This window comes from Gossypium raimondii, chromosome 13, assembly GCF_025698545.1.
Source record: "Gossypium raimondii isolate GPD5lz chromosome 13, ASM2569854v1, whole genome shotgun sequence".
Lineage (NCBI taxonomy): Eukaryota > Viridiplantae > Streptophyta > Magnoliopsida > Malvales > Malvaceae > Gossypium > Gossypium raimondii.
Window position 1 is genome coordinate 54,142,714 of NC_068577.1, and position 20,639 is coordinate 54,163,352.

Consider the following 20,639-nt stretch of genomic DNA (forward strand, 5'->3'; position numbering starts at 1 on the left):
TATTCAGCCAGAGAACCGACTAAACCGTAGCTCTAATACTAATAAATGTAACACCTCTAACCCGTATCCGTCGCCAGAATAGGGTTACGAAGCATTACCAGAATATACAGATCAAGTAAACAGATATTTCATTTTATACAGTATTCATGTCAGAAATCAAACATAAAGTTACTTATATGAATCCTCGAGGTCCAAAACATGCATTAGAAACGAGTCGGAACTAAACCGGGTACTCAAAGAATTTTTCGTAAAATCTTCAAATTTTTCCTAGGTGCAGGGGTTACACGCCTTTGTGGTCAGGCCGTATGGTTCACACGGCCAAGGGACACGCCCGTGTCTCAAGCCGTGTAACTTTCTGACTTGAGTCACATGGTCAAGCCATACGCCTGTGTGTAAATACCTGGGCATTCTGTTTTGAAATTTTAAATATGCATGGGACAAATGGCCAGATCACACACCCATGTGTTAGGCCGTGTGTCACAGACAAACTCTATCCCTATACCACTAAGCGGGAGGAATTGTAAAGAGTTCTGGCTGTGTGGGAATAAAACTTCCCAACTTTGCATATGAGTTCTCCATCCCGGAGGGGTCACACTAGCTGTGCGAAACCACCGAAGATAGCTTCTTGCTTTCAATTTAAACGCTTGAGGCTAGGTTCCACTGGCCACTGTACCATTTCTTCTGTAGTCTGCTCAAGGACTACAAGATTGCACTTGGCCAACTCTCGGGCTTTTCTTGGTGGATTCCTATGGCGTACTTCATCGATTGTTTTCAGCGTGATGAGGTTCCATTGCTCTTTATCTTTCAACATCTATATCAGTTGAAGGGCCATAATTTGGAGAACTTGTCGAGGTTTTATTACTTCTCTCATCGCAAAAAGGTGGAGACATTGTGAACCAATGTTCCAACCTTCATCTGAGCTGGGGGAAAGTATGTTCGAGTTTGCAGCAAACTTGGCGAGGACTTTGGGTTCCCAATAAAGTGATCATCACTGAGTAGGGACATGTGCTCGTTTCAGCAAACCCTTCCTTCAAACGGAGTCGTGGCTCAGTTTTAGAGGTTGCATACTGGACGTCCGCTGGTTTAAGAGGATCTCATCACAACAAGGAAAGTATTTAGATATTGCTTGGAGGGTTTCAGCCGCAATGGGTGGAGACTTGGTGATAACAATGAGGTTGCTCGATTCGTTGGTGCACTGTCTGAGAGTTGCACGTTGCCTTATAACTCATTTGATTAGTTAGGTCTAGTTCAACTAAAATACCCTAAAATAATATAACTTAATTTAATTATGGAATAAACCTGATTACGAGCTGAGTCACCCGGTTTGACCTGAAGGCTCGCCCAAAAAATAGGAGGGTTTAAGCAAAAATATAGACCTGAAAAATGGGATTGGACAAAAAAATAAGGCCCATTTTCTAAATGGGTCAGGCATTGGGTAAGCTTTTTTTATTTGGCTTGGGTCAATCCGACTTGAATTTGCAAAAAAAAAAAAAAAGAAAAGAAATTGTTGTTGTTTGTTGCTGTTTCGCCACTATTTTCTCATAGTTTTGCTGTCATTTCACTATTATGTTATTGCTATTTTGTTGTTATTATTTTGATATTGTATAACTCTTATTTTATTGTTAATTTTGCTACTATTTTAGAGACATTTGATAACTAAGTTGCACATATCTTATCTTAGTGTTATTTAAGTATAAATATTTTAATTTTTTTCAATATTTTTGGAAACATTTATTTTAATATTTTTAGTGTATTTGATGTATTATATTTTTTAAATTTATTTTATATAAACAAATAATATAAAAAATTTAATACGGGCAAGCCAAACTTGAATTTTAGTAGTTTTATCTGGATCGAGCTTGGGCAAAATTTTAAGCCTATTTTTTAGGATCCGACAATGCCAAGCCTAGAAAATGGGTCTAAAATTTTGTTTAAGGCCAACCTATTCGATGATCAACTCTATTACGAAAGGATATATATATATATTTTCAATAATTGATTTATTATTCGGTAAACTCAAGGTACTAATTTTATTGTTCTGTTTAACTTAAGACACCAATAAAATTAAAGATTAAATAAGAGTATAGATATTAGAGAGATATCCTTTCTTAATTACCATGGTTTGTTATTTATTTATTTTTCACCTTCACTACTTGTAACATAAAAAATGCAACAAGAATAAGATTCATTATTCTTCTTCTCCATTTTCTTTTATCTAATTTCTCGAATTAATAATTTTAAAACCTTTAAAAGTCAATAAAATATTTAAAATTAAATAAATTATAAAAATAGTCACTTTTATTTGCCTCATATTACATTTTAGTTACTTTTATTTTAAATGTTACGTTTTAGTCATTTACATTATTGTTTTGTTACGAAGTGATCATTTTACCATTAAGCTTCGTTACCTGCCTAACGATGGTTCTACGTGGCTGTCTAAATGAGTTTTAAATGCGAACTTGGATGTCCTACGTGACAGTCTAAATTAAATTTATTTAATTAAAAACCTATTTTCATTTCGGCAATTGGATATTCAATATGGCATTTAAAACCTATTTGGACTGCCATGTAAGACTTTCGTTAGGGAGGCAATGGAGTTCAATGATAGAGTAATCACTTTGTAACAAAACGATAACGTAAGTGACTAAAACGTAACATTTCAAGCATAAGTGACTAAAGTGTAATCTAAAGCAAACAAAAGTGACTATTTTTGTAGTTTACCCTTTAAAACATTAACAAAGAAAGAAACAAATCTAAAATAGAGAGGAAATTAATAATAATAAGAAAAAATAAGACGAATGAAAACCTCATAGAAGATGAATGTAATAAAAAGCTTATGCTCTTAAAAAAGGCAGAAGGAGGAAGCACGCCAACGTTACCAAACGAAAACACAATCAAAACCCTTTCCCTAACTCTCTCTTTTTGTTTTTCCTTTTTTTTTTGTGTGAAAGGAATTCCGATGGAAGACGACGATGAGTTCGGAGATCTTTACACGGACGTTCTCAGGCCTTTCTCATCAACATCCACGACGAAGTCGTTGTCATCTCTTGCTCCGCAGCCATACCAGCCTTCTCCTACACCCACACAGCTCCTCCGTCCGATCGATCTCAACCTTCAGTCTCAACACGATGGCAATACGCTCTTCGGAGCTCCCGCCGCCCAAACCCTAGCCCCCTTTAAACCTCCTCCTTCTACCCCGGCTGTTCCTGCTGCGGCAGCTGCTCCGGATTCGATCCCTTCTTCCCTTGGTTCAGCTCCCGAACCAATAGTTCTGGATTCCAGACATGAATCGGCGGATGGCAAAGAGCTTGAATTTGATATTGAAGAGGGGGGTGGTAATGGAATTGAGGATATCGGCTCAAATGATCCGTTTATCCCGGGTTTAACCGAAGCGGTTCGCCAGGAAGATAACAATATTGGGATTCGAGGCAGTCAAGCGGAAGCCGATGGAGAAAGGGATGATTGGGACAGTGACAGTGATGATGATCTACAGATTGTATTAAACGACAACCACGGCCCGGTGGCTATGGAAACAGGAGGAATGATAGGCGAAGATGATGACGATGACGAAGATGGGGACCCGCTCGTGATACTGGCCGATGGAGATGGAAACCAAGGGACGGCGGAGCAGGAATGGGGCGAAGAAAGAGTGCAAGCGGCGGATGGGGAGAAGAAAGAAGGGGGAGAAGCAGGGAAGGTCACCAGCGGCGGCGTTCTTGCACCAAAAATTGGGTACAGCAGTCATCTGTACCATCCGTTTCATTCTCAGTTTAAGGTCAGTGTGTTAATATGTTGATGCTGTTGTTCTTGTTAAATCAAACAATTTGGAAACATTTAGGAAAGAAATGGGGTTTTTTGTTTGTCATATGCCCCAATTATTTGATGAATCATTAGGATTAATTTAGTATATTTATTGGTTTGTAAACTTTGTACAGAATGAAATTATGCAATGATAAATAACAGTAAGAAGATTTGACTGGTGATTACATTGTGATGTTTTCTGTTTTGATATTATATCTGAATATTGGAGATCATAACGTTCGATCAGAAATCATTATGATTATCAATAAATAGACCTTCCGTCTGTTTGGCGAGCCTTTGGTTTTGTTCGTGGTTGGCTCAAAAGCACTTCGACTGATATTAATAGGAGAACGATTCTGCTTCACTCCAAATCTCGCATACTTCAAAGGAACTCAAACATTGTTCATGTATTGTTGGCTGATGCAATACTGACTTGTAAGCTGTAAGAAAGGGCTCTTTAATTAATCTTTTTTCTGATCCTAAACTTGAACTAGACAACTTAAAACAAAAGAAAGTTCTGTCATAAGTCTTGATCTTCGAACATTTGGGGCCGTTAGTTAAAGGTCTCAATAGTAAAACCTTTATAGATGAGGTACACAAATGCAACTACAGTTAATGCCTTTTCAGGTGTAATATGCTTTAACAGTCTCCTACACCAGTAATTCTCTGTATGAGCTGTTGAAGATGAAAAATTATGTTCTGAAGTATTTGTTTATCTGTGAGTCAAGTAATTTGTGCTCAAGAGCAAGTACAGATACTTCTGCAAAGAAAAAGTGCAAACAGCCTATCGGTAAAAGAGAGGAACCTGTAGAGAGTAATATTGTTCTCAACAAATTGAAGGCAAAATGTTTTTGTTCCTTGAAATGCAACAGCAAGTGCTAAATTTTGCTGAAACTGTGCTTCTCTTCGTACTTGTTTGAAACTATTTTCAAACAGATTTTGTGTTCTATTTAACCTAAACCTTGTCATTGGTTATACCATAGAGTTTAAGTTATTTCCAGCTTAAGATTTGTTGTTGCAATTGACATCTTGGTTGCTCATATATTCTGCTGCAACCTTGTTAATTATATCATGAACATTATGAGCTGTTCACGTGCCACTTATTCCCTCTTTCGGCTATTATATTGTTAGTGCAATGTTATAATCGGTGCATCATTTGATATCCTTGTCTCTTGATTTGTATATTTTCTTGGTGCATGCTATAAAGTCGATTTTTAATTTAGCTTAAGAAATTTTGATTGAGCCGTCTATTTTACTTAAAATTTAATACTTGGTGATTTGATGAAAATTGAGCCTTAGTCTTGAATGTGTTATCCAATGGAAATTTTGGTGCATATATGTTAAGGATCTGATCAACTGATTGTCTGTTGTAAACTATAACTTTTATAGAGGAGAAAAAAAATGCATTGCTGGATGATCATCAAATTTCTTTTATTCTGGTCTTATGATGCTTGTTCACTTTGGTTTCTGATTAATGCTGTGATCTATTTTATGCTACATGGCAGTATGTAAGACCTGCTGCAACACCAATGCCTGGAGCCACTGCAGGTGGTTCTGGAGGAGCCCCAGGTCAGGTTTCTCCAATCATGGGTGCTATGGCTGGTCGTGGTAGAGGTGATTGGAGACCATCTGGAATGAAAGCTGGTCCTCCCATGCAAAAAGGTTTCCACCCTAGTTTTGGAGCGCCTGGCTGGGGTAATAACACAGCGGGGCGAGGTTTTGGTGGTGGGCTGGAATTCACTCTTCCTTCTCACAAGTAACTGCTTAACCTTCTATAATTATGTTATTATGGAATGGTAGTTGATGGTGTTAGTTTTGATCTTGGAATATTTGATCCATTTGATTTTGGCTTTTAGAAGCTGATAATGGAGACAAATTACATGTTCTAAAATGCCTTTTGGCATCTGTAATACTTCTTATGTTTCATTTTTCTACTATCATGTTTAAACTCTTTTAATTTCGCTGTTTTTTGCCTGACTAGTTTTTTATTAATTCTTTGTGGTTCCAGGACCATATTTGATGTTGACATTGACAGTTTTGAGGAAAAGCCATGGAAATATCCTGGCGTTGATCTCTCTGACTTCTTCAACTTTGGTCTAAATGAGGAGAGCTGGAAAGATTATTGCAAACAACTGGTAATGATTCACTTTAAATGATTCCTTATTTCAGTGTTGCAGGAACTAAGGTCTAAGAGGTTGTATTTTAATATATTTTAGGAACAACACCGCTTGGAGACCACCATGCAAAGCAAAATTCGTGTTTATGAAAGTGGGAGAACCGAGCAGGTAATTTTGTGTTTATTTATATCTGAAAAATGTTTCCTTTTAACAGTTTAATATTTGGCTTGGTGGTATGGCTTCTGCAGTTCTGCAACTGCTGTTAAGGACTTGATTTTCTTGCTTTTGTTTAGGGTTATGATCCAGATTTGCCTCCAGAATTGGCAGCAGCAACTGCACAAGTGGCACCAGCTGCTGCTAATCTTATAAAGTCAGATGGTGGACAAAATGACATGACAAAAGGAGCTGGTCGAGTGCGACCGCCACTGGTAAGCTTCGTAAGCTGGTTTTACATTCTATGCATTATAATTATAAAAGCAATCCTGTTAGATGTTATAGATACTTCAACTATATTATATTTTTCTCTGTAAATACTTATTTTTGTACTCTTAGCTCTTTAACATATGTGCTTGATCTGTGTCTGTTCTTCTCGTCCCTTGCTGTCCAATATTAACTAACTAGTTTATTATATGTGATGAATAATTTCATGTATTCTAGGCCTGTTGTGCAATTTCTTTTTATCCGTTTGATAATTTTTTTTATTTACTGTACCAGCCAACTGGAAGACCGATACAGGTGGAGGGAGGTTCTGGAGAACGCCTCCCTTCCATTGATACTCGGCCACCTCGTGTACGTGATTCAGATGCAGTTATTGAGGTTAGCTATCAACCCTTGTTTCTATTGCACTTAGCCTAAGTCTTATTTAGTATCTATATGATGCTCATGTGAAACTCTAACTCTTAATTGTGTAAACAGATTGTCTGTCAGGATACTCTAGATGATGATTCCTCTACAGGCAACGGTGTTGATGGCCGAGCAGAAAATGATCTACCGATGGAGGATCTTAGAGGAGATCTTGCATCTGAAGCTGCGATTGCACATGAAGATACTGAATATTTTGACAATTCTCCAGATGCTTGTAAAAGTCGAAAGAAGGAACTAGTTGGAAGGACTATGAATTTTGTTCATGATAATGTGCGTGAAGACAATGGGGTTTTGCCTTTCCCTGTGGAAGCATCACGTCCATATGGTGCTGGACCTAGGGTTCAGAGTCCTATGGGTCCTAGTGAAAACTCTGGCAGTCCTCCTGATGGGAGGTACGAACAATATTGTTGCTTTTTTGTGATACTACACTACAAGTAGAGTGGTAAAGCAGTTGTTCACCTTAAATATGCATTTGCTTATTTCTGGTTTTGTTGTTCAAATTTGTACATGTTGACGCTTAATTCTTTCAGGTAGAAAAAATTTTTGAGATGTAGTTGTTAAGAAGTATAACTAAGCATGCTTTGTTAAGAAGTATAACTAAACATGCTTTCATGTGCCCTGAAAAGTGAAGGAACTTGGAGGATATTGGGAGTCATAAAAGATGATAGTGTTGTAGTTCTCTATTTATCTAGGGAGTAGAAAATAAATGCTAACCAAGATGGTCAGTCTGAAAATGCATGAAGTTGGTAGCAGGTCCTTGTTATCATTGACTGGTCAGATTGACTTATTTTACTTTATACTCCATGGTGATAACTAATGGAGATGATTTTTCCTCTGACTATATTTACCGTAAATGTTTCCATCATAGTTTGTAATCTTTAAGCAGATGGATTTCTTTCTAGAATGTTTGGCTGTGAAGAGAAATGAATTCCTGTTGCTGTTATAATTAACTCTTTTGCGTGTTTCTGATGAGCCTGTTATGTTGATGAAGTCCATGCCTTTGCGATCCATTTCATAAATTGAAAGTGAGAGATACAAGTTTGTTTGAAAGGCTGGTTATGAGCTTTAGCAAGGATTTCTTAATTATCTTAGATTGTTTTTATCGTATCCTTTAGGTTGATGTTTAGTATATGATTGAGATGTTAATATCACATCTCATAATAAGTGTTATTAACCCTCTCTGTAACACAGGCATCGGCAGGGAAGAGTACGTAAGAAGTCCCCTTGCATTACACCTATTCATGGTGAACGTGATAATTTCAATGATACTGATAGGGAAGAATCTGTTGAACGCATGGATGGTAAATCTCCTCGCGTAGTTAGAGATCCCAGGGAGTCAAGTGTTGAGCATAAGGATCATGTTGATGATGAACTTGAGCCAGCTGATGGAAGCCCTGCTACAGAAAAGGATGAGCTGATAAATGATACCCATAAAGATCAGAATTCACTTAATCCCATGAGAAATGAAAAAACAAGTTCTCAAGCAGAGCAATGGAAGCTTCGTGAACGTGATGATGATGAGGATTCTAGGGCTGCAAGGAGTAGTGAAAACAGCAAAGCAAGATCTGGCAGCAGCAGAGATTATCAGAAGTCGCGAGATGGTGCTGAGGAGGAAGTTGTTCAAGGTGAACGTTCTTCTCGCTTTGGGATTGTCAAGAAGCATCTTGATGAAAATGATCAAAATTTCCGGAGAAAAGGTCGCGATGGGAGACTTGAGATTGAAAGAAATCGCATGGTAGGTAAACCAGGAGAGGATTCTTATCCTCTTAGAGATGTTGACGTTAGCTTGTCACATAATTTGCCCGTTAAAAAAGGGGGTTTTGGTAGGCGAAGGGAGAGTGACAACCCTGATGGTACTTGGCAATGGAGAGAAGATGATCCTTATGGCAGAAAAGAAAGAGCTGAGGACCTAAGGAAGAGAGATCATGATAATGAAATGGGTTCTAGGAACAGGGCTAAGGTTCGAGAAAGTGAGAGGAGTGACAAAGATGATTATCCATCTAGAAAACAATTGGACAATGGCAATTATAAGGATGTCAGTGCGAGGCATAGGGAAAGAGATGATAATTTGAAGAGTAGGTATGAAGCAGCAGATGATTACCCAAGCAAAAGAAGGAAAGATGAGGAGTACCTAAGGAGGGACCATACAAACAAAGAGGAGATCCTGCAAGGACGTAGAGAATCCAGTGGCAGTCGCAGGAAGCGAGAAAGGGATGAAATCTTAGACCCACGTAAGAGAGATGAACAACGAAGAACAAGAGAGAATTTTGATGAACATCATTCAGCTCGGCACAAGGATGAGGTTTGGTTGAATAGAGAGAAGGTTGAGAGGCCACGGGAGAGGGATGAATGGCTTAGGCTAAAACAATCCCATGATGGAAGTTTATCAAAACGGGAGAGAGAGGAAGGACGAGGTACTGTGAGGAGTGGCCGTGGTTTAGAAGACAAAGCTTGGGGTGGACATACCAGGGGAAAGGATGAGTATAAAGTTTCTGAAAAAGAATACCAACTCAAAGAGACAGTACGTCACAGTGAACAGGCAAAGAGAAGGGATCGGAATGATGACGAAAGTTCCTCACGCCATAGAGGGCATGAAGATTTGTATGTGCGTGGACACCAATTTAGTAATGATGAGAGAAAATCCAGGCCGGAAAGGTCAAGCACTCGGAGTGACCATGGTTTCGATGCTTCGGATAGCCAGAAGGGGCATGAGAAGAAACATAAAGAAAACACTAGGAAGAATAGAGAATCTGAAGGTGGGAATCAAACCACTTTGGGTTCTGCCAAGAAAAGCCAAGAAGATTTAAGTGGTCACAACAATGAAACGGTATGTTTCAAAGACTCAAGGACATAATGTTTCTTTACTAGCAAGGAGAACTATACCACAGTATTTTCTGGAAATGAGCTTGTACACGTCCATACTTGCATAAATAAATCTTCTATTGAAAGATGGTGCAATTTCTTCAAAATTAGAAATTCTGGTTTTACTTACCCTATCATTGTTGTTTCTGAAACATCTTCTTTCAATCAAAGATATATCTGTTAAGAGTTGGAGGACTGTGTGTCTGTACCTGCACAATTCTCATGACCCAGATATTACTTTTAGATTGAGTCATTTTATGTTCATCGGTAAATTTTTTTAACTCTATAGACAAAACTACTCTTTTTCCAACTTTTCATATTAATATGTAAAGGTTGCACTTCTGAAAGAAAATGATTGTTCATCTGTTAACGTTGTTATTATCATTATTATTAACCTTTGCCTTGCTTAGGGCTTGAAAAGTGATGAGAAGAGCGCAATACATTATAATTCTTCCAGAAAACATAAAGAAGATGCTTCTTCAGAGGACGAACTGCGAGAGTCGAAACGAGGGCGCTCCAAATTGGAACGTTGGACAAGCCATACCGAGAGGGATTACAGTATCAACAGCAAGTCATCAGCTTCCTTGAAGTTCAAGGAGACTGAGAAGATTAATAATGTTGTGTCTTCCGAGTCTAACAAATTTCCAGATGGACCTGGTAAGTCAGTTGAGCCTGTTGAGCACTTTCCTCCTTTGTCTGACAATAAAGGTGTTGGTGAGCCAGAGATCAAGGAAGCTGATACAAGACCATCTGAGGATCAGCACCTTGACACTGTCGAGAAGCTAAAGAAGCGAACTGAGAGGTTCAAGCTTCCAATTTCTAGGGAAAAAGATACCCTGGCAACAAAGACCGAGAATGAGGCATTACCTTCGACCGAGAATGAAACTCCTGTAGATTCAGAGATAAAACATGAGAGACCTGCCCGAAAACGAAGGTGGATCTGCAACTAATAGTGGAATAAGCAACCTACATTGTTGCTGTGCTGCCTTTTGACTTTTAACTAATGGACCCCAAAGGTCCCTGTGCGGTGTATTTTGAAATGGCCATTATGTGGTTCCCAGGATGGGGGATTTACCACAGTTACAGTCGTACCTCAGTATGCTATTGTAACAGTGCTGCTGCCATGTACCTTTTTATTTCCGGAACTATGTGTATATATACTAGAGAACGTAACACTGAACTAGTCACAAATGGTGGCACAGATTCCATTTGGAGTCCAATTGAGATGTGCTGATGAGATTATCAGAACATGTTGAGGGTCCTTTCTTCTGGCCTGTGTAAGAAGTTGGGGGGCATCAGAGATGAGGAACTTGTTCTGATGCTTACAACTTTCCACTTTGATAGCATTTTGAAGTATGAAGAAAAAACGGGTGGTACTAGCCATTGAGCAGATAATAATGGCTGGAGAAGAAGATACATGAAAGGTTGGTTGGTATCTTTATTTGTATTAGTATACCTTAGCTTGATCAGGTTATAACAATTTTGTCTTTGATAATTTTTTTCACACATTTCTTAATTTTAGCAATTACTGCAAAAAGCCTGAAGATTGGAATACTTTTGAGAGCTTCTTTTGTAATTGAGAAGCAATTTAACAAAAAAAAAAGTGATAGAAAAGAATTTGACTTTTTTGTCATTTCCTTCCAAACTGTCAGTATTTTTTTATTGTTCCATTCCGTGATTGTTAAATTTTGCTCTTAATGAAGTATTGTTTGAAGGTATAAAGATTGTCTTTACGGTTTTCTTCCTTTGTAATACCTTTTGAAAAGTTTTTTTGTATAAATTTGAGGTTTAGTGTGTTTTAAAAGTTAAAAAATCTGTCTACTTTTTCAAGCTAGTTTTATTATTATTATTATTATTATTATTATTATTGATAGTTTTGTTAAAATTTATTAACTTATCATTTTATTTTCTATTAATAAGATATTTTAATCAAAAATTTTAGTTACAAAATTTGACAAAATAATTATAAATGACTAAATTGTGATTTTTAAACCAAAAAAAAGTTAATTTTTAATTATTAAGTATATAAATTAAATCTTAAAATTTGTGAAAGTATTGGAACTAACTGAATCAACGGAATTCTTCTAGCAAAAATTAAGGATTCACAAAATTCTTTTTCAAGGCACTGATTTATATAGCGGAAGCAACACTGTCAAAAGAAAGCACGAAAGAACAGAAAGTTACGACAGGTGTTTTAAATACTCTCAATTAGATTACTTTCTCTTAAAAAATATAAGAAACAATAAAAGAATGAAATGAGTTACAAGTGAGGGGGGAGGTTTCTATTTATAGCTGAGCTCCTCCAAAATCGATAGTCTAGATCAAGTTACATTGACGGATGAGATTAGCCTATCCTTTAAATTTAGGAATTTAGAAGATTACATAATCAAATTACATAATCAAATCAAATCCAATCTAATATTATAATATATGATTCTCCTCAATCTTCTAAGGTTAATTTCCCTAATTACCAAGATAGCTTATGTTGTCATATTTTTATCATTGGGCCACTCAAGCTTCAATGTGATAGGCTTCTCCAACAACTTTTTAAATTGAGTCAGTTCTTGTAGGCCAAATGAGCCTTATAGAAACGATAGATCTCCATGGGATACATTTAGTATGATGGTTATAGGTTTTGAACTACGGCCCGTGACAATTACATAATATAGATTTTAGTTATTCAAATGGATATGTTGTTATATATATATATATATATTATATATTATAGATTTTCGTATCAATAAGAATGTTGTTATATATTATAGTTTTTGATAATTGTTATAAAAATATTGTTATTTAAATAGATATGTTGTTATATATTTGATTAAAAATACTTTTAATTTTTGAAATACTTTGCTAATTTTATTTTTCATTTTAAATATTCTTTTATAATTTTAAACAATTTTAATGATATCTTGACTGGTCAACGGGTGGTCAATGACGGATCAATGGTTTTCAAAACTTATTCTTAAATAATTATATCTTTTATTTCCAAAAAGTAATTTTATAATTTTATGGGTTTTTTTATAATTTTGAGGACATTTATAATTTTTTTATTTTTAAAATGATTTGCTTACATGAGATGACTTTTTTATAACAACTACCAAATCTATAATATATAACAACATTTTTAACGGGTATCAAAATCTATAATATATAACAACTATCAAAATCTATAATATATAATAACATATCTATTTATATAAAACCTTTTAATTTCTTTGTATATTTTTATATTTTTAAATAAATTTTAAAATTTTCTAAATAATTTTTACTAATTTTTATAATTTTAAATAATTTTTAATGATTTTTAACCGTGAATTATATATTTATCTAATGTATTTATGTGTTTAAATTTCATTTTACTCATATTTTAAAATATTGTTTTGTTTTAATATTGTACATATTTTATTATTATGATTAATTAGTTTCAAACCATACGTTTCATTGTATGTTGTATGTTATTTTTAAATCATATCTGCTTTTCTAAATCTATCATTTCCACACATGTATATGCGTGTGATAGAATTTGTATGATTGAAAATTTCTTATTATACTTGAATTATTAAATAAATTTAAAACTAATTAAAAGACTGGATAAACTACACATTTAGTTACTCAATTTTCATAGGTTTTCATTTTGGGCACTGAAAATAAGGAATTTACATTTTACACACCGTGGCTAACAACTATTTCCAACGGACATCGGTCTGGGCACGGAAAAGGGGCATTTTGACAGATCCAATAGACGACTTTCCCTGTACAAAGTCCGGGTTTTCATTCTCCGTATGAAACACAAACAATTCAAAAGACTTTTCATCTTTCTCCAACAACCTAAAAACACATATATTCTACTATGAAATTATTATAAACAAACTGTATGACTTTCACGTTGATTTTCTAGGCAAGAGATTGATTTTCCAATGGCTTCTAATAAACCCATCTTCTTCTTCCTCCTCTTGCTGTTTCTCTCGTTGAAGCTGCAGAGCTCAAGCTCACAAACATGGGTCAAAGCTGGTCACTGGACATCTAGCTCTTACCTTCCTGTTTCTGATATAAACTCTGCTCTTTTCACTCACCTTTTTGCCTCCTTTGCTTTTATAAACAAAACCTCTTATCAGCTTTTTATCAATTCCTCAGATGAACAATCTTTCTCTAACTTCACCAGTATTGTAAAACTAAAGAATCCATCCATCACTACTATTTTGTCCATTTGGGTTGCAAGATCTGAATCCACCACCTTCTCTTTGATTGTTAATGAAACTTCCCGTCGAAAATCTTTCATTGAATCTTCAGTCAAAACAGCCAGGCTTTATGGTTTTCATGGTTTAGACCTTTGTGGGTTTCAGCCTACGAATGGCACCAGTTTGGGTACGTTTTTGGATGAATGGCGAGCTGAGGTAGCTTCTGAGTCGCGAAACACTGGTAAGACACGGTTGTTGTTAACTATGTCGGCTGGTCGCTTGCCAATTGTCAACTCAGTGAATTATCCTATTGAGTCTGCAAAGCGAAACCTGGATTGGGTAAATATTCTGGCATATGACTACTATGTACCAAGATTAGAGAGGTTTACTGGTTTTCATGCAGCTTTGTTTGACCCATTAGGAAGGGCTAACACTGATGATGGGATAAAGGAATGGTTAAAGAGAGGATTCCCTGCTGATAAGCTAGTTTTAGGTTTGCCTTACCATGGCTATGCATGGGCACTTGTTAACGGTAGTGACAGTGGCATTAATTCAGTAGCTTTCGGGCCAGATCATAACAGTGATGATGGTTCAATCGGGTATTCCGGTATCAAATATCTCATTCGAAAATCTGGTTATGACGTTGGAGCTGTCTATAATTCTACTTATGTGGTGAATTATTGGAAATTTGGGCGGAGTACTTGGATCAATTTCGACGATATGAAAGCCATTAAAGCTAAGGTTTCTTATGCCAAGGTGAAGGGTCTACTTGGTTACAATGCCTTTCAAATCGCTAATGACGATAATTGGGTGCTTTCACAAGCTGGTAAGATGAATTCTCTGGTCTCTAAGTTGGAACATATCAATTTTACAAAATATTGAATTTTCAAACATTGACTAGGAAAAATATGTGAACCGGCAACATTGTTCGGGTGGAGAAATTATTTTCGAAATCTTATATTGATTTACCTTTTCAATTATTTAACGATATTTTAGTAATTTTTTTATATTATTAATATATAATTTTGGTACTTTTTTAAACTCAAACAACACACCATAACCTTGAACACTGAAAGTCAAATTTAAAAATTTGAACCCAAACCTTTAACAGTGAACCTGAAACCATTACAAAACATTATACTATAAATAATGTAATGAGATTGTATTAATGTTCCGCAGCATATGCAATAGGCACAACTCAGCCGAAGAAACATCAGTTATTGGTGATTGTTTTGGTTACAGCTGCTGCAATGGTTCTCCTGATTACGGCTCTCGTCTATTACCTGCAACACAAAATATTCAAATCACAAGGTAAATTATATTGACATGTGACAATCTGAAATGATTCGAGACGATAATCGTACGTTGATTCCACAAGATTTTGATTGCAGGGCTTTTGGGTGCGTTGAAAATGTCGGTATCTTTGATAAGAACCAAAATATCAGGTGAAAGAAAGCATGAAAATGGTGATCCTAATCTCCAAGCTTTCACTTTCGCTACCATTAAAGCTGCCACTAATAACTTTTCAAATGAGAATAAGCTTGGAGAAGGTGGATATGGTCCTGTTTACAAGGTAAATATACTATTACTTCGATAATGCATTTGAAGAACCATATGTTTTCATCTTACCTGCAGCAGGTTATGAAATTTCAAGGACCAATGAAACTGTTAGCAGTTTACCTCACATTGCTGATAAATATAAAGTATAAAGAATTTAAATAAACAATTCTTTATAATTTGAGTAATTAATTTGGGTGTCTAGCGATCAATGGGCTAACTTATTGAGCTTCATGTACATATATAAAAAGTCAAAAGATGGCCGCTTGAATACGATGGTGCAAATATAACTTGCGGTATAAGTTATGTGCTAAGTAATACTTTTTTGATAAAAATACGTGCCTATATAAAACTCGAATACTGCTATTTACACTAATTTATTTTTTTGTTTCAAGACTTGGTGTATTCTAGAGGCAAAATTATAGCGTTTAGGACCGTGAATCACACTTCAATTTCTATATCTTATTTCTCTCAATTTTTCTTTCTTGTGCCACAAGTTTCTTTACCGCACAACAAATTTCTAAGGGAAACTATTAACTGCATTGTGGATTGTGGACAATATATAACAGGGAGAGTTATTAAACGGGCAAGAAATAGCAGTGAAGAGGCTCTCGAGAAGCTCGAATCAAGGGTTGGAGGAGTTCAAAAATGAGGTCAATCTTACAGCTAAGCTTCAACATGTGAATCTAGTTCGTGTTCTGGGAATTTGTACTGAGAATGAAGAAAAAATGTTGGTTTACGAGCTCATGCTGAACAAAAGCTTGGATTTTTACCTCTATGGTAAGTAATTCTTCATTCTTTTTGTTGGAACATTTTCAAATATTTATAGTATTTCAATAACTATAAATGAATGGGTGTAATTAATCAAAAGTTATATTATTTGATTTTTGAAAAGAATTATAACTATTTAAATAATATTATTTGAATAGTTATAATATTAAATGAATAATTATGTGTTTATTTTAAAGACATTTTATTTAGAAAGACACTTATTGATGAAAGATATCTCTATGAAGAGACATGAAAATTCCTATAAATAGGAATGAGATTTCATTTGAAAAACACACCAACAAATTCTAATATTCTTTCTTTCCTTCCTTCATTTTTTAATATTATTAGATTATTTTATAAAGTATTACTGCAGAAATCCTTTATAAAAATTAAGTTTCTTGTCATACATTGCTCAGTGTGTAGTGGGCTATTCACGTCATTGCAAAACGCAAATAGTCATTGGCTTCATTGTATCCTCGAGGTTAATTTGTTTGGAACTCATTTGCACACCGAAAATAGGTGGGGGCGAATATAACATTAAAGATTGTGACTTGATACATGCCTTAGAGCCTTGTCTAATTTTTTCTTTTTCTGTTCGAGTTTCGTTCGTGTGTTCGAGATTTTCTTCACCGGAAATTTGTACTAACACTTTTCAACTTAGCATGACTGTAAAGTACCTATTTATGGAATGTTATTTCATAAACTTATCCAAAAGAGACAAATATTATTCATGCACTTAACCCATGCAGATCCATTTAAAAGGCATCTGTTAGATTGGAGAAAAAGAGTTTCAATAATCGAAGGAGTTACTCAAGGCCTTTTATATCTCCAAGAATACTCAAATTACACTATAATTCACCTCGATATAAAGGCAAGCAACATTTTATTAGATTCTGAAATGAACCCGAAGATATCGGATTTCGGGATGGCCAAGTTTTTCAAGAAGGATGAACTTGAAGCAAAAACTAACAGAATTGTTGGGACATAGTAAGTGAACCAGATGGTCTTAAATCATATATTTCAGAGTAATTTTCATCTTTTGCATTGCATCTATGCGTAGTTATTAATTCATTGATTCAATGCAGTGGCTATGTTCCTCCGGAATACGTTAAGAACGGAATATACTCTACCAAGTACGATGTTTATAGTTTCGGAGTTCTACTTTTGCAAATTATAAGTGGCAAAAGGAATTCTAATCTCTATGGATGCCATGAAAACTTGAATCTTCTTGAATATGTAACTTTGAGACGCCTCTTTTCCCCCTTTTTGTAGTACAAATATTGGAAAATGTATAATGTTTGAACGATATCCAGGCTTACGAATTGTGGAAACAAGATCGAGGGGCAGAGTTCTTCGATGCATCACTGGATGATTCATCTTTGTCATGTAAGCGCATTAGATGTATGCAATTGGCACTACTATGTGTGCAGGAAAATCCTGCAGATAGGCCGTCAATGGTGGACATTTTTGCGATTCTCAAGAACGAAAGCAATGTTGCAATCTCTGTACCTAAGCAGCCTGCATATTCAATTACAAGAGATGAAAGGAAGGGAAGTATAGACATTGGGAGGAAAAACGTTTTTTCTGTCAACGATGCATCGATAACCCAAGTGGAACCTCGATGACTGACAGTTTATGCATTTGAGAAACTTTTTATGTAAAAGAAAATAAAATTTCAAGCAAATATTGATATTGAAGATTGGAACAAGTTGTTTGTAACAACCCAATTTTCAGTAGTGTCAAAACAGTGATTTGAGATCACTAAATTCGATGAAAAAGTTAGAAAAATTTATTAATTAATAATTATAAGTTAAGCGTGATTTTATAAATATTTTTGAATTAGTGAATTTTGTGATTTAAAAAATTATTAGATAAATTGGGTCGAAAACGAGGTATCGAGACCTCGATATTATAAACTGAGCCGTAAATATTTTTATAAATATTTACGGAGTGTCATTAGGGTAGTATTAAAGTTTCGTTAAGAAGTTTTAACGTTTCGATGGTTAATTGATTAAAAAGGATAAAATTGAAAAAATATTCTCGAGACTCTATTTCAAGAATTGGACTCGTAAATATTTATCATAAATAATTTACGAAGTTAGTTGTGTAGTTAATTAGGTTTTATTTAAGTGAATTTGTGTAAATTGAGGTTAATTTTGAAAAGAATTAAATTGCAATAGAGATAAAAGTTTAATTATAGGTTAAAGAAAAGTTAAAAGGACCAAATAGGCAATTATGACTTTTTCTAAAGTTGAGGCTGCATAAGTATATATTTTATTTAAAATCTAAAGTTAAAATATATTATAATATTATAATAATATTACTTAAAAGTTAAGTATATATATTATATTATATTATATTATATAATAAAGAAACGAAATAAAAGAACAAAGGAAACAGAAAGCTTAAAACGAAACAGAGAAGGAAAGAAAGAAAAGAAATAAAGAACAGGGAAAATTGGGGTTTGAAGTTCCAAGTTCATTTGGTAAGTCAATTTAATTCATTTTTCTTATAATTTTGATATTTTTGGAATCCTAGAACAAAATACTACTTGATTTAAGTTGAAATTTTGAAAGTTAGTAAATTTTTAGATGTTGTCCATGTTGAATTAATTGAAGAATTAGGGTTAAATTGATTGAATTTCAAGTTAGAAGTTAGTAAAGGGTTGATTTGTAAAATAAAATATAAGTTTTGAATAATAGGGACTAAATTTGAGAGAATTTTGAAATTAGGGATTTATGGTGAAATTGGAGAGTTAAATTAGTTTAAAGTGGGAATGGAATGAAAATATGAAATTAGTTTTGAGAATAAAAGTTAGTCTCGGCTCAGGGACTAAATTGAAATTTAGGCAAATATTGAGTAAAAATTGAAATATTTAATGTGAGATTGAATGGTGTTGTATTGATGATTTTTAATTGTTTTAATTTCATAGCTAGCGTCGTACCGAAATTCTAAACAAAAAGAGAAAAAATATAGTTGACGAGGAATAGCTCGAAATTCTTGGTTTGTATTTCTATAATCCGAATCTAATTATTAATTGTTGTATTTTAATTAAATGTTATGGTAAGTGAATGAGGTGAGAATTATTGTGTTTTACAATTGAAATGGATTGTTTTGGTATGTGATGAAATTATATTGGTTGAATTAAATTGGAATATATATATATATATATATGTGTGTGTGTGTGTGTGTGTGTGTGTGTGTAAATGTGAAATTGTACAAATATGATAATTAGATTATTTTTGATATGTATAAAATTCAGTTTTAATGCCCAAGTAGACGGAATTTAGAACTACTGGGATATTAGTGGCATGTCATTAAGGAACCTTAGCGCTCTCTCCGATTATTAGCACGTCAGTGCTCTCCGTTTGGCACATATGTGCTCTCTGTATAGCACTTCAGTGCTCTCTATTCATTAGTGCATAATAATGCACCTCTGTATTTGTTTCATATATCCGGTGTGTTTTATAAAATCTACTTGGGGCTAAGAATAAGAATATGAGATAGTGAATTGAAAATAGAATGTGAAAAACGATAGTGAATTGAAAATAGAATATGAAATATGTTGTAAATACATGGAATACACGAGCTATATACTCATGAATTGAATGTGGAAAGCTATTATATATAGCAAGTGATGATAATTGAGTATCGTATGGTTTTAAATATTCAATTGTGCTTGACATTTTATTATACATATTTTATTGTTTTATTTTTAAATATTCGGATTATAGAAATAGCACTGAGTTTTTACTCAGCGTACGGTTTTGTTTTCCGTGCGCAGGTTAAGTACTTAAGTTTGATCGCTGATTCAGCATCCAACAACGATCCCGAACTCAAATATGGTGATGTTTATTTCTTTGGGTCGACATGTACCTAGAGTGTCTAAATATTAGTTATTTTGTGGTTTTTATTGTAAATGAAGTTATAAGATCTTTTTTGGAGAGTTTATAATTTGGATTAAAACAATGATTTGATGACTTGTTTTGATGATATAAAATGTTTGAGATTTCTGTCTGTTTGATTTGTAATCTCCGGTAATGCTCCGTAACCCGATTCTGGTGAGGGATACGAGTTGGGGGTGTTACATTGTTGAACCCATAGCTGTAACTATGATTGAACTTCAAGCAAAGAAAAGAAAAAACCAGAAGTTTTGATTACAAGCTAAAGTTGATACAACTGCATGATTAATTATTGAAAGGTGGCAACACCACAACAGCATTTAAGTGACCAAGCAAAACAGCAGCAACATGCAAATGTCCATGATGTAATTCGATTGTAGAGCTTTTGTAATAGTTGACTTTTGTTAGTTTGGTTGTAATTTTTTTTTGTTTTGTTCAGCTAAAGATTAATCATGTACTTAGCTGATTTAGTAGTCATTTAGGTTGTCTTTAAGCTGATTTAACAGCTTGGACACTTGCACAAGCAAGTTTTGTTTTTTACCAACGTAATTGAACTACTTATGTATATGGCATTTGTAACA

General features: G+C 34.6%; 2 protein-coding genes across 5 annotated transcripts in view; both read left to right on the forward strand.

Moving 5' to 3' along the window:
• Positions 1-2,801: 2,801 nt before the first annotated feature.
• On the forward strand, positions 2,802-11,366 carry LOC105782732 (FIP1[V]-like protein). 2 transcript variants are annotated; one of them, XM_012607677.2, is made up of 9 exons: positions 2,802-3,775; positions 5,307-5,557; positions 5,810-5,936; positions 6,018-6,086; positions 6,212-6,346; positions 6,633-6,734; positions 6,834-7,174; positions 7,974-9,609; positions 10,055-11,366. In XM_012607677.2, the coding sequence occupies exons 1-9, from the start codon at positions 2,837-2,839 to the stop codon at positions 10,592-10,594; spliced, it is 4,140 nt and encodes a 1,379-aa protein (XP_012463131.1). In that variant the 5' UTR covers positions 2,802-2,836; the 3' UTR covers positions 10,595-11,366. The 2 variants fall into 2 exon arrangements, with proteins under 2 accessions (XP_012463131.1, XP_012463132.1); XM_012607678.2 differs by having other exon boundaries at positions 10,066-10,214.
• A 2,099-nt stretch (positions 11,367-13,465) lies between these two features.
• LOC105783843 (class V chitinase) overlaps positions 13,466-20,639 on the forward strand; it is a 30,534-nt gene continuing 23,360 nt past the window's right edge. Inside the window, exons 1-7 of one of the 3 annotated variants that reach the window (XM_012609525.2) lie at positions 13,466-14,654; positions 15,008-15,139; positions 15,220-15,401; positions 15,955-16,165; positions 16,906-17,143; positions 17,242-17,392; positions 17,470-17,924. In XM_012609525.2, coding sequence (XP_012464979.1) covers positions 13,568-14,654; positions 15,008-15,139; positions 15,220-15,401; positions 15,955-16,165; positions 16,906-17,143; positions 17,242-17,392; positions 17,470-17,781 — 2,313 coding nt within the window. In that variant the 5' untranslated portion in view covers positions 13,466-13,567 and the 3' untranslated portion in view covers positions 17,782-17,924. Of the gene's footprint in view, positions 14,655-15,007; positions 15,140-15,219; positions 15,402-15,954; positions 16,166-16,905; positions 17,144-17,241; positions 17,925-20,639 lie in introns of those variants that run through there. The other 2 variants (XM_052626143.1, XM_052626142.1) reach the window with 2 other exon arrangements.

Bases quoted from the DNA above. Each gene is read 5' to 3' on its own strand.
- LOC105782732 (XM_012607677.2), top strand. From the start codon at position 2,837: ATGCTCTTAAAAAAGGCAGAAGGAGGAAGCACGCCAACGTTACCAAAC. The intron at 3,776-5,306 runs GTCAGTGTGTTA...GCTACATGGCAG, and splicing joins CGTTTCATTCTCAGTTTAAG to TATGTAAGACCTGCTGCAAC. The intron at 9,610-10,054 runs GTATGTTTCAAA...TGCCTTGCTTAG, and splicing joins GTGGTCACAACAATGAAACG to GGCTTGAAAAGTGATGAGAA.